This window comes from Chelonia mydas, chromosome 14, assembly GCF_015237465.2.
Source record: "Chelonia mydas isolate rCheMyd1 chromosome 14, rCheMyd1.pri.v2, whole genome shotgun sequence".
In the NCBI taxonomy this organism is placed as follows: Eukaryota; Metazoa; Chordata; order Testudines; family Cheloniidae; genus Chelonia; species Chelonia mydas.
In genome coordinates, this window is record NC_051254.2 from 9,759,890 (window position 1) to 9,776,818 (window position 16,929).

The 16,929-nt window shown below is 46.1% G+C and overlaps 1 protein-coding gene across 2 annotated transcripts in view; it reads right to left on the minus strand.

The window, feature by feature from the left end:
- Positions 1–16,929, minus strand: part of RAB11FIP4 (RAB11 family interacting protein 4) — a 199,452-nt gene that overhangs the window by 98,394 nt on the left and 84,129 nt on the right. For both annotated transcript variants that reach the window (XM_037914098.2, XM_043527659.1), the window contains one exon: positions 12,021–12,109. In XM_037914098.2, coding sequence (XP_037770026.1) covers positions 12,021–12,109 — 89 coding nt within the window. The remainder of the gene's footprint in view (positions 1–12,020; positions 12,110–16,929) is intronic.

Sequence of the window (16,929 nt, forward strand, 5' to 3'; positions counted from 1 at the left end):
GCACTACTGCTGCCTTCCTGAGTAACAGTCTCCCTCCCAGGCTGCTCCAGGGGAAAGGCAATGATGCATTTCCCCTTACTATAGGCTAGATCACAAACGGACATTAAGCCGCCTCCCTGCTCCGCAGTATGAAGGTGGACGACACATAAGCAGGCTGGTAGGAAAGCAACTGTCTTTTGGGCTCAAAAATATATGCTGCGTGGATTGCTGCGTACTGTAAACACCGTGAGAATCTTGGGCCAAGGAAGGAATGGGGGACTTCGGACGTGATGCTTAAATGCCATACATCTGCTAGGCTGGAAACACAATCTAAGCTAAAAAAACAGCAAAGGAAAGAGTGTGGGTGGTAGAAAAGTAGAGCCTGATAAGGACAGACAGGACTAGAAAAAATAAATCTTTGACTCGCTATGTTGTTTAATGTAGCTTCTCGATATCTTATCTCTGGTGTTTTTCTCCCCGGTACCAGGTCCTTGGGAAGGTATTTCCACTGATAGCAGACGCAGAGCAACTAAAATGGTACAAGATGGGGTGTCTCTGTCAGTACGTTCCAGGAAGGCAGGAGATAGGATCTGTCTCAAATTAAGAGCTGGGCAACAACTGGGCTTAATGTAAAACGACGATAGGTTAAATAGTTTCGCCTATAAACCCGGTAGCTCAATGGCCTAAACTGTACCAGCCAAGATGGTAAAGACATTTCTAATCAGAGGGCACATCTACTCTGCAATGGGGCTGTGTGACTGCAGCATGCAGAGACATACCCAACCCAGTTTTAATCTGGCTAGCAGTACAGGCTATATAAGCCCACCCGGGACATGGGGTACTTACTTGGGCTGTTATTTTCTGATTATGCATGACTTGGTATTTCCACTGTTCTGAACCTATCTCTGAAGTAGTGATGGGCCATTGCTGGACCATTCAGAATAGGGGCTCCAGGCGGTCAAGGCTGCCAGGCGGTTGGTTTGGATTCACCTCTGTTTTTAGGTAGTTTAGGGCAAAGCATTTGAAAAAGGAAATAGGAAGGATTTGGAGTGGTATTGACCCCTGTGCAGAGACTGTGTGCTGGCCCTTTGCACTGTTTAAAAGTTCCACGTCTGAGTGCAGCTGGGTGAGATTTTTCTGATGGATAGTTTATTTGCCAAAAATGCAGTTTTGGGTCAACCAAAACTATTTTCAAATTCAGGTCAAACTCAACAAATAGGTTAAGTAAAAGGAAAACAATCTGAAAAACTAGAAACGACACATTTTGTCTTTTCATTTCAGAAGGACATTTCGTTTTGAAACTTAGCTAGATTTACATTTTAAAGAGATAAAAAAACCCAACCACCTGAAAATGAAATGAAAGATTTTATTGGACCCAAAACATTTGTTTTGTTCTTTTGTTCCAGTGAGAAAAACAAAAACAAACATTCCATTTTGGTTTGACCTGAAACAAAAGTTTTTTTCCACCAAACCAAAAAAAAAATAAAAAATCAATTATTCACTCAGCTCTACTTCTGTGGGATTATGGGAGATTTTAGTGCTGTACAGACTTCTGTACAGGGGTGAATTCCCCCTTACCGAGTAAGATCTGCATAACGATTAGATTAACATGTAGCAAAAAAAACAAGCACTCTGGATTCCAGAGTGAGCTTCAGATGAGTTGGGAGGTGAAGCCTTTGCCAATCAGAGATGGGATGTTGGGTTCCAGCATCCTGGCTGACCAGTAATAGACCAGAGGTAGAGCTAATGGCAATATTTCCAGGCCTTGTTCCCTGTCCAAAAGAAAGGTGCTGGAAACCCCAAGCTAAATGCTAATAGTAAGGGACATGAAAATGTCCTGGCAAGGGACTCAAGATATCAAGATGACGATTTTACCCACTTTCCAAAGCTGGCAGATATTTAAAACATCCAAGTTGGCAGCACACCCTGTGACCAATGGGATAAACCGTTAGTGTAGACACCTCCTGAAGAAGAAACAGAGATTCACTCAAGAAAGGTGGAGGATAATAAAAACAGAAGGACCTGTTGGATACACAGGTGGCCTGAAGAGTGAGTCCAACTCTTTCCTGGTTTCCTCCCCTATTTATTTTCAATAAATAGAGAAAGGCAGCCCAGGCTGTGCAAATGGACACCCACACTCTTCTCATTCCAGCTGTGTCTCAAAGTGCTACATTTGTTCCTCCTACAGGCCACTGAAAAAAAACCCCATCCAGACCCTAATGTCTTTCCAGCACGTTGGGTCCCTCTCTCTCTTGAGCTGGGTGTCAGCAAATACCCATCAGGCAGCCATTTCCAGCTTCAGAAATCAGTGGGGAACCTCTAATTGCTACTGAAAATATTTTCCAAGGAGCAAATCAACTGGTATGCCAAGCTCCATCCCAGAGGCAAACACAATTTATTTGTCATGTTTCAACAATTTTTCTACTGTTCGTACTGTATAATTAGTCCCTTGGCAAGCTGGTGATTACATTCTGGACTGAAAAGGCGGCTCATTCTTTTGACACACAACAATCAGCCCGTACCTTGTTAAGAGGAGGATTGACTATTGTATTTACAGTCTAGAGCAGCAAGGAAATGGCCAACACACCAAATCCAGCACTGTAAATAACAAAACAAAGAGAGCCCACTGAACTGCCCCATTTAATCGTATTTAAAATAGAAACGGTACTGCTGCCATATCTTGCATTTCCCCAAGAAAGGAGAGGTTCACATACAGTATTTGTGTATTGATGCTGGATGAGAAGACAACTGCTTGCTTATTTTCATGTTAAGTCATCTGGCTCCTCTCAAGAAGCTTTTCAGATGCTTGCACCAATGCCTGATGTCAGTGGTAATGAGACATAGAACCTTTCATCCAACTCCTCCTCCTGGTACCTGGATAATATGGAAGCTGGATCCAAGCCCCCTCTGTTCTTGCAAAACCCGAACATGACTGGCAATGTTTTGCAAAAATCAAAAACTTTCATTTTCTTATTGCAAAGATCTGACAAAACCCAAGACTTGCATCTCAGCACCTCTTCCCCCCAAAGCTTTGGGTGGGTCTGATAAAATGGATCCAAGTCACCCCTTGTTTGGATTTGAAAAACTTGGTCAATGAGTTTCTACAAAACAAAAGCTAAACCACAGCTCTCTTATTGCATTTTTAGCAGTGGGCTCTCCCCTTTTCAAATGTCCACCAATGAAAAGAGGACCTATGGCTTTGAGACCCTAGTGGATGCTCACCATGGCCAAATTCTGCAGTGCTTACTCAAGACATTTCTCACTGACTTCAAATTTGAGTAAGAACAGCAGGTTCTGAACCCACAGCCACACAAACACTGGGAAAGAAACTGAAGGGTTGATAACCTAATTTCTAGCAAACTCCCAGAGCATTTACATTCTGCTCTTAAAGACAGATTTTGGCTAATAATAACAACACTTAGCACTTCTAGTTTTACCTGAAAGCCCTGGAGCTGCTTGGAGGAGAGATTTCAGAGTAGCAGCCGTGTTAGTCTGTATCTGCAAAAAGAAACGGAGTATTTGTGGCACCTTAGAGACTAACAAATTTATTTGAGCATAAGCTTTCGTGAGCTACAACTCACTTCATCGGACGCATTCAGTGGAAAAAAATGAATGCATCTGATGAAGTGAGCTGTAGCTCACGAAAGCTTATGCTCAAATAAATTTGTTAGTCTCTAAGGTGCCACAAGTACTCCGTTTCTTTTGAGGAATTATTATTTTTGAATGGAGTGGTGTACCAAAAATCAATACCTACTGACTTCCTGTTTTCCTCCTGGGTTAAAAATATGTAGACCTGAATTCTCAGTTACACTAAGACCTTAACACACAGTCAACCAGTGGAACTCGCTGCCAGGGGATGTTGTAAGGGCCAAGAGTATAACTGGGTTCAAAAAGAATTAGAAAAGTTCCTGGAGGATAGGTCCATCAATGGCTATTAGCCAAGATGGCAAAGCTTCTGATTGCCAGATGCTGGGACTGGGCGACAGGGAATGGATCACTTGATGATTGCCTGTTCTGTTCATTCTCTCTGAAGCATCTGGCATTGGCCACTGCCAGAAGACAGGATACTAGGATAGATGGACCGCTGGTCTGACCCAATATGGCTGTTCTTATGCGCTCTACATCTCTCTGGCAGTGTAAATGAACTTTTAAGTGGGTGTCAATGTAAATGTAATGGGGTCTTAGTGTATGTGAGAATCAGACCCATAGTACCTTACTCTAGCATATATAAAAAGCTCTGTTTCCTTATATGCATTTTATTTTCTTAGGTACTTACATGACCCCTATCACCATCGGATCTGAGCGCCACACCATCTAATGTATTTATTCTCAACATCCCTGTGAGGCAGGACTGCGTTATTATCTCCATTTTACAGATGTTGAACTAAGGCACAGAGAGGCTAAGTGACTTGCCCAAGGTCCCGCAGGAAGTATATGGTGAAGTAGGGAACTGTACCCTGCACTTTCCAATCTAGGCTAGTGCTCTGAGCACTGGACCGCCCTTCCTCTCTCTTCCTTGGAAAAGCTTCATCTACAAAAGGTAACAACAGGGAATCACTGTATCTCCATGGGAGTAACTCACTCCTTCAGGGCCTGACCCAAAAGCTCACTGAAGTCAATGGGACCAAGCTCTTAGAGTGGGGTACAACAGCTAGTTGTAACCCATCAGAACTCCACTGCAGACAGTGCACCATCCCGGAATCAGATATTGCCAGATTGTATTTAGTCAAAAGAACCCTCTTGTGTTATGTTAACCACAACATAACCTACCCCAAATCTCAAACACCAGGACAAGTACCAACACCAAACACTGGTCTCTGTCCTCCTCTTCCTTTACACAGAGACTTCAGTGGTTCTGTCCTTATGACAATCAAATGTTGTTAATGGCTAACGAGTGAGACATAGAAAACAGGACTGGGTCTACTACCAGAGGACATTTTTGTGTGTGCATGAAATGTCGCCCATCCTCCCAGTAGAGGCCATTTCATGACTACAGTTTTTTTTCCCCGGTGAAAAAGCCCTGTGAAATGATCATTTGCACGTTGAAAGATGCTATGTTTAAAATTGCACATTTAACACAATTTTTAAAAGTTCTAAAGTTTAACATTTTTTGTTCTGTCTTCACTCAAACGATGGCCCAGGTTCCTCAGACAAACCCTGAAACGCCATCACTGTTAATGGGAAAAGGGACCATTTCAGAAGGTGTCAAATGAACCGCAATAAAACCCTTGATACCTGGGGATTTTAAATATCAGGTCACATGAATTGCACCCGACTGGCTGGGATTAAAGGCTGGATGCGCAGCAGTTTCTTCCTCCCTGTCTGTCTCAACCTGCGCACACCGCTGGCTCGGTGCATCTCTCAAGCTCCGGCATGTGCCACCCTCCTTCTCAGCGCCGCCTCCAACTCCTCTCACACGGCCACCTTTGCGCTGAAGCTGGGCATCTCTGTGCAGAGCGGGCACTTGGGAGGAGGGGGCAAGGCAACACCCTGGTAGTGTTTGAGAAGGGAACTTGTGATGCCAGGGTATTATTTTTCCTCCTTCCTCCCCCAAGACCAGGCCTTTAAACCCCTGAGTCAGCATCACAACAAAGAAGCAAGATGAACACCAGGGTTAGCATAAGTGCAACTCTCTGGGTGGAATAAAGGGGGCATGTCTCATGCCCCAGCTTCTTACTATCCTGTTTCTGTTCCCCCTCAATGCAGCTGCAGAGCTCATGCATCCTGCCTCTTGCTCCTTCCCCTAACTGCACCCCTGAGAGTTAGACGTGGGATGCAGATAGGAGGGTGCAAAGAAAATTAGATGGGCAACTCTCAGTTGAGGCAGTGAGAGGTACCTGTATAATTGCTGGCGTCACCAAGATTTTGCGTTCACTAAGGAACCAGGCCACCTGTCAGGAGCCAGTACATTTTCACAGGGAACTGGGCATGAAACTCTTGCTGTTGCTGATAGGCCTGGATCCCTGTGCACATCAAAAGTAACTTGTTTTATCTTCTCTTCTTTGGGGGACTGAAAGCCCCAATAGCAGCAGCTGGGTGTCATTATGAGAGTGGAGGAAGCAGAGGTGCTCACTCACCGGCCTTTCTTCAGTCTTATGCTGACATCTAGTGAACATTTTCTAAATTGCACTTACAAAGTGCAGTTCCAAGAGCGCTTCAAATTAGTCTCTCTTCTTCTGCCCCGCTGGACAAGGCTCTGCCAGCTGAGTCCTCTGACAGATTGGGGGTGGTGAGCAGCTTGTGCTACAATGTCCTTTTCCCACACAGACTTTCCGTCATGGGGCGGGGAGGGGCAGGCAGGCAGGCGCTTGGATTCCGCTGAAGGTGAATCTAGCCCACTGTCTATGTGACAGGTGCTTGGGAAACACTCTGGGCCCTCCCAGTACTGCCAGCAAAGTTTCCATAACAGCATTACAAAAAGCAGCCGATTTGGAACCTGGTGAGTGCATTTTTTCCCCAATCCAGGTGCAATCTGTCCACACTAAGGTCTGAATCAAGGATCTGAGTACAGCATCTTTGCAACTTGAGCTCCAAGAAGACTTAGCAGCAAAGGTAACTTAGGTTGCAGGAATGTTACATTTTGCAGCTGAGCCTGAGTATCAGGGCTGCGGTCTTCTAGAAGGCAGAGAAATCCCTTTTCAGCAGTGCTTTGAATGGAGTATGTCACAGCAGCACTCCGGCAGTCCCAAGGCTGAGAACGCAATGCTTAAAGAGCACTTCGCTTGCTTTCAGATGTCCCCATGGCAGTGGTACAGGTCTGAGGAAGCCCCCTGCTTTTCCATTTCTGAGTTGTCCTTTCATAGTATCTACCCAGCATCTATCTCAAGACAAGGAATCCGGCTCAGGATACCAGGTAAGGTCGCCATCAATCTAATCAGTTACAAAACCAAGGAGCTTGAGAAGCAAGGAAATGAAGAGGTAAGGAAGTCCTCACTCTTACGCTGCCCACGTAGGAAACGAACCGTTATTCTTATTCAGCATAAAGAAACAATAATACAAATAAGTCCCAACAACTCTGCCCTACTCTAACCAACATTACGGCTCAAATGCTGCCCCCATGTCCGCAGTCATTGGGGGTCCCTGGGCAGATGACTCAGGACAGTTCCACTGCACAAGGGAAGATGGAGGTGGGGTCAGTCTTCACAAACAGCAGAGGTGGTTTGTGCAGCACCACAAAGGGGGTGGCCCACGCGTTCATCTCTCCAGGGAAGGTTGGGCGGACGAAGCCTTTGTGGCCCAGCATCAGGGGATGGCAACCAAGCAGAGGATTTGGGCCCAACAATGTAGGGGGTGTCTCTAGTTTAGGTAAACCTCAGAAGTGCTATGACTAAGCATGTACTCGGCTTTGCCCTGCAAGCCCCTGAGCCCTGCAATGTCCTCTCATTCTTCAGGGCCCTGTGCAGATGCTGCTTTGGGCTGTTATATGAACCCACCAAGGGAAAATTCCTACATAACGAAAATCCTTGCAAATCAACCAACCTCGACAGCTCATTAAATGGAAGAAAACAAATCTCATCACAGTCTGCCTGGGAAGTATTGATTTCTGCTCTAGAAAACATGAATGCAAGGGAACCTTGGAACTAGGCTCTTGGCGGAAGCAATGCAGATTACTAACTGGGAGGGAAACACACTGTGCTCTCCTTCTCTGTCCATATGGGAACTGATCCCAAACCACAGAAGGCAGTGGAAAGACTCCCAGGGTGAGATTCTGTGCTGCACCTCTACGAACCTCCTATGGGCTCCAATCCTAACCCTAGCAAAGGGCCCTTTACCAACCCCTCCCCTAGCCCAGGGCCACCTGTCTGCTCCAACCGTAATGCTAGCTTGGCTCCACCTACTGGCTCCAGGCCTAACACTAGCCCAAGGCCACTTACCAGCTGTAGTGCTAATTGTAGACAAGAGCCACCTTCAGGCTCTAACTCCAGCCTGCTGCAACCCTAAGTGACTGCAACCCATATCTGGTACGTTTAATGGCTCCAACCCTAACCTAACCCCAGCACCCTGTACTAGCTCCAACCTCGAACGTAGCCGTGGTGTTCCCTATGTGACTAAACTCTAACCCCTCAATCTACAGGCCTTTAGCGTAAACAGCTTAGGGTTCACCCTAACCTTACCCCGTTCCAGCCCCAGGCCTAACCTAGGGAAACCAACCAGCCTGAACCCTAACCCTTGCTAGGGCTGTCAACCCCCTCCAATCCTAACTCTCTGAGTACTAGTCACCCCATTTCACAAGAATATTGCAGAATTCGATGGGGTTCAGAGAAGGGTAATGAGAATGATTAGGGGCCTGCAAAACTCACATATGAAGAACAACTGAAAAGACTGGGAATGTTTTCTTTAGAGATGAGATGAATTAGAGGGGACACTGTAGAAGTGTACAAAATAATGCACGCTACAGAGAAGGTAAATCAAGGTCTTCTATTATCCATGTCTCATAACACAAGAGCAAGGGGATAGTCAATGAAACTGAAAAGCGGCAACTTCAAAACTGACAAAACAAAGAATGTTTTCATACAATGCTTAATTAGACTGTGAAACGCATTGCCACAGGATGTCCTTGAGGCCAAGAACTTGGTAAGTGGCAAAGAGGGATGGGCTATTTATATGGAGAACAAACATGTCTAGAGTTATAATGATAAATACTAAAAAAAGAAAAATGTAAAGAAAAGAGTTTTGGAAGGGATACAAAACCTCATACTTCAGGGTTTCAGCCAATCACTAAGTATCAGGGTAAGGATGATACTCCTCAGGGGGGCAGATCATCCTACGCCTGCCTACTGAGAATTTCTCTGCACCTTCTGCTGAAGCATCAGGTGTTGACCAGTGTCAGAGATAGGAAACTGGACTAGACGGATCATAGGTCTGGCCCAGGCTGGCTGTTCTGAAGCACACAAGGACAGGCCAACATTGAATCAGGCCCAAGAGTTCATCCCAGAATACCATCAGTCCCCACTCTTTTACAGCCTAGTTTCCCCCTCAGAGGTATTGTTGCTTTCACACACTTGCACCCCAGGTTGCGTCGACACTGGTAAATTATGGCCCATAATTCAACACTATTGCACTCCACCAGTGCTGGCAATAGCAGAAACTGTAGTGTACACAGGGCTCTGGCATTTTCTCACTCTGTTGCCTAACCTTGCGCAGAGTAAGCTTCGAGGACAAAACGGTAAAAATGCCTGTCTCCTGTCTACACAAGCACTGCCACGGTGGATACCACTGGTGGAGCTGACCGGCTAACAGCACACTGACGGGAGACTTCTCTCCAAAACCCAGATGAGGATGAGACCAGCCTGGTTAGACAACACCGAGGGAAATACGCTTGAGCACCGTGTACCTCCAGTGTCCTGCGTGGCTACCGCCAGGTGGACCTGCAACGGCGGTGAACCGCGGGGTCCCGAATTCCCCAGGGTCGCCACTAAGTGCTCGGAGCCCTGACACGTGTCTAGGAGGCGACGATCCAACTCCAGTGCAGACAAATTCTGGGGCTGAAGGTCAAGTAATTTATTTGGAGGAAGGTTCCAAGTTACTGCTTCGTAAAGCAGAGTGGCCGTGCCCTTAGGGTGCTACAGACTTTTTATGTGTCTTCAGCTCCAACGCAGAACAATAGGCTGTGGGACGAAGCTGCATGAACTGGAAGGAGGATGCAGAGGCAGCAGGACTCAGTCCGGGAGAACTCACCTTCTGGGCACTTTTTAAAGAATTTCTGGATAGTGTAGCAGGGACTTTCCTGGTCTGACTTCAGGCCCGTCACTGGCCTCAGTTTCCCCTCTCCTGGGGTTGACCGTAAAACAAGCTTTAGGAGGGGAAGTGAGGGAGAAGACTAACATAAAGGGCAAAAGGGAATTTTTGGCAGAATGTAGCAACTCAAGGTGGACACCTAGATTAACACCTCAACTTCCACAAGAAGTAACATACAAATGGTTAACGACCATGAGTGGTGGGGACTTTGGTTATGCAATTTATCAGAAAGACAACATAAATTCCCTTCAATGCATTTGATGTATATTTCAGACCGGCAGAAGGAACAGCTGCACTGTTGTGTTTATTTTAATATACCTCTGACTCTTCCTCCCACCATAGTGTTGGTTTGCTTGCTCCGTTTTCAGTATCCAGACAAAGGACCTAGAATATACTGGCAAATATTCTCCTTCCTACATGATTTATGATGCCAATACTGTGTTGGTCTATAGTATTTTGGGGCATTCACTGTGATATGGTATTAGAAAGATTAAAAATGAAATAAAACATATGAGGAAGAAATAAATGCTCCGTTGCAGGACATGTGGGGAGGTTGCATTGCTCCATGTGAGATTATCCACAAAGCAGCAAAATTATTAAACTTGGGGACCATGGGCTTGGAAAGCTCAAGGGATTGATAAAGGAATACAGAACATTTATGCCAGTGGTTTGAATTGCGCTCCACCTTAGGAGGTAATGACGGTCATTACCGTCCAATGACTTTTTGGCAGCCTGTGTGAAATGAGGTGCTGGTCTCAGACCTGTACCCAGTTGGCAGGTAGTTAGATCCCAAATAACAGCCATCGTCTCTGACCGCTACTGTGGCCATTTGAGCAGAGACACCAAAGATCAGCAGGGCTTGGACAGTGAATTACCCTCTGACTCCTCAGAGAAGGTGTGTATAGATGAAGGGGTAAGCACATTATTGGTATGACTATTGGAATACACCCTTGGATATTTAGAACTCTTCCAGCTCTGGTTTGAATAAGTAGATACATTTGGGGGCAGTTGGGATGGGGGACAGCTTATTTAAGCAGAACTTCCAGACATTGGAAGTTCATCCACTGCTAAATTGGATCCTGCTGCTACACCAATCGTTTGATGCGGTGGGTTGGCATTGTACTTGTCTTTATGTAGATAGAGCCTCATTCTGAAAGAGGATTCCCTTCCAGCATCACCTCTAACATCACTAGAGAGTGCTTCAAAGACAGTTCCGTTCCTATCTTCTGACTGTAAGTGGCCCCTCCAGTAAGGGGAACTGACCTGCTCTTCAAAACGCTGGCAGAACGCACCCTTGCTGAGACAGACGAGATCATTTAACAGATGCTTCATAGGCACAGCAACTCGGGTTGCCAGTTTTGGTTGGATGCATTCCTGGAGGCTTCATCACATATTAATCTTTAATTAAAGATTATGTCCTTTAATTCCTAGCGGCTCCAGGAGGGTTGGCAACCCTAACAGCAACAGGTCTCATCTCTGCCATGTAAAAATAATATTGTTCCCTTGGGTAATAAAGGTAATCAGGGTGATTTCAGCAATTAAACCGTACAGACCTCCAGTGCACAAAACATTTGCTTGTTTCTTACCAACATACCCCAGGCCTAAGGTTGCGAGTCTTTCACGGAGATCATGGATTCCTCCGTAACTTCCGCAGCTTCCCCCTGCCCGGAAGAGCGGTGGTGGGGTTGCGAGTCTTTCACGGAGGTCACGGATTCCTCCGTAACTTCCGCAGCTTCCCCCTGCCCGGAAGAGCGGTGGTGGGGCCTTAGGCTGCCCCCTGCTCAGAGTGGTGGTGGCGGGACCACGGGTCGCCCCCTGCCTGGAGCATTTTTGACACGCGCTAGAAATTACAGGGGTTCTATAGAGCTAAGGATTCTCAGGACCTGTATGATCCTATAGAGGACTGTATATCTAGGGGGTCTGGCCCCACTGGCAAACAGATGATGGTCCACTGATAACAGCACGGATGGCAGTTGCTTCCCAGCAGCTGACAAATCCTGGTGTAGCACCAGGAGTTCCTGGTGAAATGAACTCTACCGAGCGCCTGTGTGCACAAAGAATTCAGCTGCTTTAACGAACTCAGTTACCTGTAACCAAGTCAGTTATTTAGGTGCAAGTCTGCATGTGGACCAGCTTTTATACCCAGATCCATTCCTCCCTTATACTTCTGTAGTTCAGCGGCGCTTGCACGGCACAGATTTTTCGCTACTAGCTCCTTTCCACAAGTCACTTGCTGCGCTCCGGGTGTGCCCGCTGGTTTATTTATGGCACCCTCTAGTGGGCAAAATCAGTGAATCTCTTACCTGGTAGTAGTAATCCACATACTGCGGCTCATAGTGCCGACACCCAGGGTTTTCGACAGCCAGCACATCCTTCAGTAACTCTTCACAGCCTGACAACAGAAGCAAAAGCAAACATTCAGCTCCTTCTGTGTCTGTCCTACTACAGCATTCACACAGGCATGTGCAAGCCTCAGACAGAGGGGAGACTGAGGGCCTGTCCATAGAGGGGACATTTGCTCCAGTGCAGCTGGCTCTGCATCCCGATTGGTCCCCCCGCTGCAGCCACCAGATCCCAGTCCTGGGGAGGGGGAGAGGCAGGGAGGCACTGACGGATGGCTGGCACTAGGTCTTGGGCCTGCCCCAGCCGCCCTGCCACCTTGACAGGGAATGATGCTGCCCCCACCTCAAGAGTGAGGACCTCCAGCACCTCCCAGGCACCCCCTCCCAGTACACACACCCCTCCAGCACCCCCCCAACTGTACCTCCCCTGACTTCCCCCTCCCCCCCGGCAGTGTCTTCTTTTTGGGAAGTTGAAGGATGGTAACCCCAAAATAGATGCCCTGCACTGCTGTGCAATGGGGCTTGCCCAAGTGTGGATTGCTTCAGTCCTAAACCAAAATGTGGCTTGGTCCAGTCAATCTAGCTCCATTAAGCACGAAGGGAAAAAGAGATGGACCAAACCCCAAATCCCTATAGTCAAACTCTGGATACAGTTCAGTATTTCACAGGTCTGAATCTGACTTTATGCCTGTTTGACACTAGTATAACTCCACTGATGTCACCAGAGTCACTCCTGATTTACACTGAAGTAAGTTAAAGAAGGCGAAGTAGCCTAGTGATCAGATCAAGGGAGTCTGAATTCATCTGGTTCCATTACCAACTTTTTGCCTGGCTTTGGTCTGTGATTCTCCTGGCATGGCATCATACAATGTAGAAATGGATTTTTTGCTGGGGGTAACTGGATGTTACACAGAGCTTTCTGCAGGAAACTCCAACACCTTATTAAAATACGTCTCACAATAGGGAGCATATGGTCCTATGTGAGCAAACGCCTACTTGCTTACTTCACATTCACAACTACTGCTGCATTTGCTCTGTTGTTAATAAGCATGTTAGTGGCTGGAAAATCAATGTCTGCGTTTCTTTTAGGCTCTCTCATCTGAGAGCCCAAGACAAATATAGAAAGCCTTTGGAGCTGCCAAATTCCTCAGTCCCCATTAAATACCATTGATTGTTCTCTGTGTATTGAGTTGTAGAAAGAGGTAATAACAGCCCAGGTTATTTTAACCAGCTTGTTACAGACGTGCTGCCTAAAATGTGTTGACACATTTTATATGGTATTTTACTGGGAGGCTCCAATTATCCAATGGTATTTCTCTTTCTACCTCATCACTAATGTGGTACGTTTGGCTGTGACATAACACATTGCTATTCACCCACAAGGCAGGTGAGCCAGAAGAAGAATGTCACGAAGAGTGAATCACACGGAATTAAGTTGCCAGTAGATTATTCACTCCTATTGTCAAAAGGAAGGAATAATAGCTTTAGGGGAGAATTACAGGAAGAAGACACCCTCTGCTGATGGAGATAGAATCCCTTAACAAAGGAAAGGCGCACTCAGAAAGAGCGGGAGAACACCACCAAATTGTAAGGGATCTAATACGTGGGATCAATATCTCCCCGCACACTGGCATATGATGAGAGTGACACAGGGCAGATAAAGCATCTGTCAAGTAAATTATGATCCAAAGAGCACCACATGGACAACAGGTAGCCTGATTTCTCCTCTGCCATAAGAGATGATCAGGAGAAAGGGAGGACAACTGGTATTTTTAAAATAAAAAGTGAAATTCTAGCTTGATTGCTGCACAGGAAAAGAAGAAATTCAAAGATAACTAAAGAAGACGCAGCATAGCTCAATGAACTTTGGAAGCAAGGCCCCAATAAGGAATTGAACTTCAGGCATTGCCAAGAATCTCTGGAACTAAGTCACAGCTGCAATGAAGGAAAGTGCTTAACAGAACAAAGGGGTTTTGGCAATAATGAACATGATACTCAGCAAACCAGAGGGAACTAAAAAGGTGGCATAAAAATACGTATTGACAGCCGCGCTAACTGAAGTTCTAGTTCTAGGCGTGGCCAACCTCCAGGTCAATATATGGCTGTGCATAAGGAAGGGAAGGTATGTGGCCACAACGCTGCATACCAGCAGAGGAGGCCGGAAAACCAACACTTTCCCCTGTGTGAAATTTTGAACGAAAAATCATCTCTTGAAATTTTTCAACCAAAAATGTGGGTTTTCCCAGGGGAAATTCCGAATCGATTCAAAATGAAAATCGACATTGCCAGAGAACTGTGGGATATGCCTCCCGAAGTCCTAGCAACACACACAGGTGAGTGCAGCACCAGAGAGGACACAGTATCTCGAGGGTGGCTTTGCAGTGTGGTCACTCACACCCAGCTGAGGCTAACTCAGGTGCTGATCACCCGAGTTAACTCTGCAGTGAAGACATATCCTTAGACTTTGTTTACACTGGGGTCATAGCCATCTTTGTCGCTAAACTGTTACAAATCCCTACTGTAGATGCAATGCACTGGGTAAACCATGAGTTGCAATGGTGCACCATGGAGCTTACATGCACCAGGTGTATGGTAGGGATTTGCACCTGTGGCTAACACCAGTGTTAGCTAATACATGCTAATTAACATGTTGTTAAACACCACTTTGCACCTAGTGTAGACAAATTCAGTGGTGTTGTATTAGCCAGTCATGGTCAACCCTAGATATTGACCAATGGGAGCAGAATCCCTAGGACTGGCCAGGACTAGCCAACATGTTTTTAAACAATCCTATCTTGGTCCACAACACGTCCTTAGTGATGTTTAAAAACATGTTTATCGACACATTTGCGAAACACCCCTCATTTTCTCAGTACAAAGAAGGTCAAAGGTATTTCACAGAGTCACTTCCAGAGCAGAACCACCTGCAAAGTGCTTATCTTACGTGGACTGTAGGACCATCACTGACTTTATTAGCTCTACCTTATTCCTATCTTAACATGTATTTTCACCTCTCATTTTACCCTTCTAAGTCACATTACACATATACAGACATAGCTAAAATACCACTTGTCTACAACTGGAGCCTGTCCTTTTGTTGTATTGCTTGGGAACATTTACAACTTATTAAAAATCTTCATTAACACGAAGGAATATGATCCCGCGTATTCATCCCTGACATTGCCTTGCTCATGCGATTCCCATGGCACCAGTACTCCAAAAAGCGGTTTCTTGTATGACGAATGTAAAGATAAACTTCGTTTTCCCCATGAGGAAATTTCCCTCTGTAGATCGCTCTGTCTTGGATCATCACTCATCAATATCCCTTTGTTCCCAATGGCTGTGACCATAACATGTGCTGGTCTGTGCTTTTAGGAGGTTTCTCCATAGTCCTGTTACAGACGATAATTTAATTGTCTATTTGCACCTTTTGCCATTAATAACAAAAGCTTATTAATCAAGGAGCTGTCTACTGCCCACGAGTGTCATGGGAGTCATTAAAGCACAAACGAACTGCTTGCTCTGCCAAGCTCTCTGTGTGAGACACTGGGCACATATTCATTAGAGTGAGTTATCTGCAGAAACCCAGCACCATTCAGTAATGCATGCAGGCAGGGGTAATGGAGGAGATGTGTTTACACAGCTGTAAAACTTCCCCTCAACAATATCGCCAGTCATAATTTCAACCCACGTTTCCCTCCTGCATTAGTAACAACCACAGCACTGGGCTGATAGCGCAGCATTTCCAGCCAAAGGCCTATAAATGATCCAAAACATTAATTAAAACCTCACAAAATTCCTGTGAGGCAAGGTCAATATTTTTACCTCCCATTTCTCTGAGGGGGAAACTGAGGCATGAAGGCTGGTGATTTCAGTGGTGCCTCAGGGAATTAGGTGCCCAAATTAAGGGGAGTTTGGTATCTGACTCCCTTAGGCCCCTCTGAAATGAACCTGAGAGGTTAGTCTATGACAGCGCTGAGGACAGAACCCAGCTCCTCTGGGCCCCGATCCTGTGTTTTACCCACAAGAACATCTTTTCCCTCTTTGCATTTTGGCTTTCATCACACTTTTAGGTTTTTCCAGCAGGTGACTCTATACTGGGGACGCCATGGCATGGCCAAACCCATTTAAACTCAGGATGATGATGCCACACCAGGACAAAAATATGGAAAAATTAATTGCCCCACTCTGCACCTAACCTCCCTGGGGGCTGCCCTGGTCACTGTATTAATGGTAGGTGGAGGGGCCTTTCCAGACTGGGACTCTTGAGCCCCACATGCCCAATCCAGAACCCAATGAAACCCATGTGGCATTTGATACTGACTTCAATGGAAGCAGAATTAGGCATCACCTAGCATCATATATTTTAAAAATTGCAAAATGAGCCAAATCTTGGTCCCATGGGAGTCCATGGCAAAATGCCCACTGGCTTCAATGGGATCAGGATTTGGCCCCATGTAAAACACAGTCTCCTTCTGCAAAGGTGACACTTTGTCCGGCTGAACGTCACTGGATAGTGGGAGTCTACATATCCAGCAGCCAGCATTGCTTGTGGTAACACAGTTCCATTGTCACGCAGGCTGGCACAGCGACATTAGTGCTGCTCACCAGGCTGGGAAGAAATTGCTTGCTACACTGCACTGGCACTAAAAAAAGGCAGAGGGTCAGGAAATGCTGCCGCTGAGAGGGGATTTCCCCTATGCGATTGTTTAAACACAACACTGCAGCCATCTGGGGCCTGATCCAAAGTCCAATCAATACACGGAAAGGTTCCCATTAACGGGCCTTGGTTTGCTTCCTGGTAAGACACATATTTCAGTAACAAAATCTCTGTTAGCGATTCACCACTCTGATCACCTCCCAGTGCAAA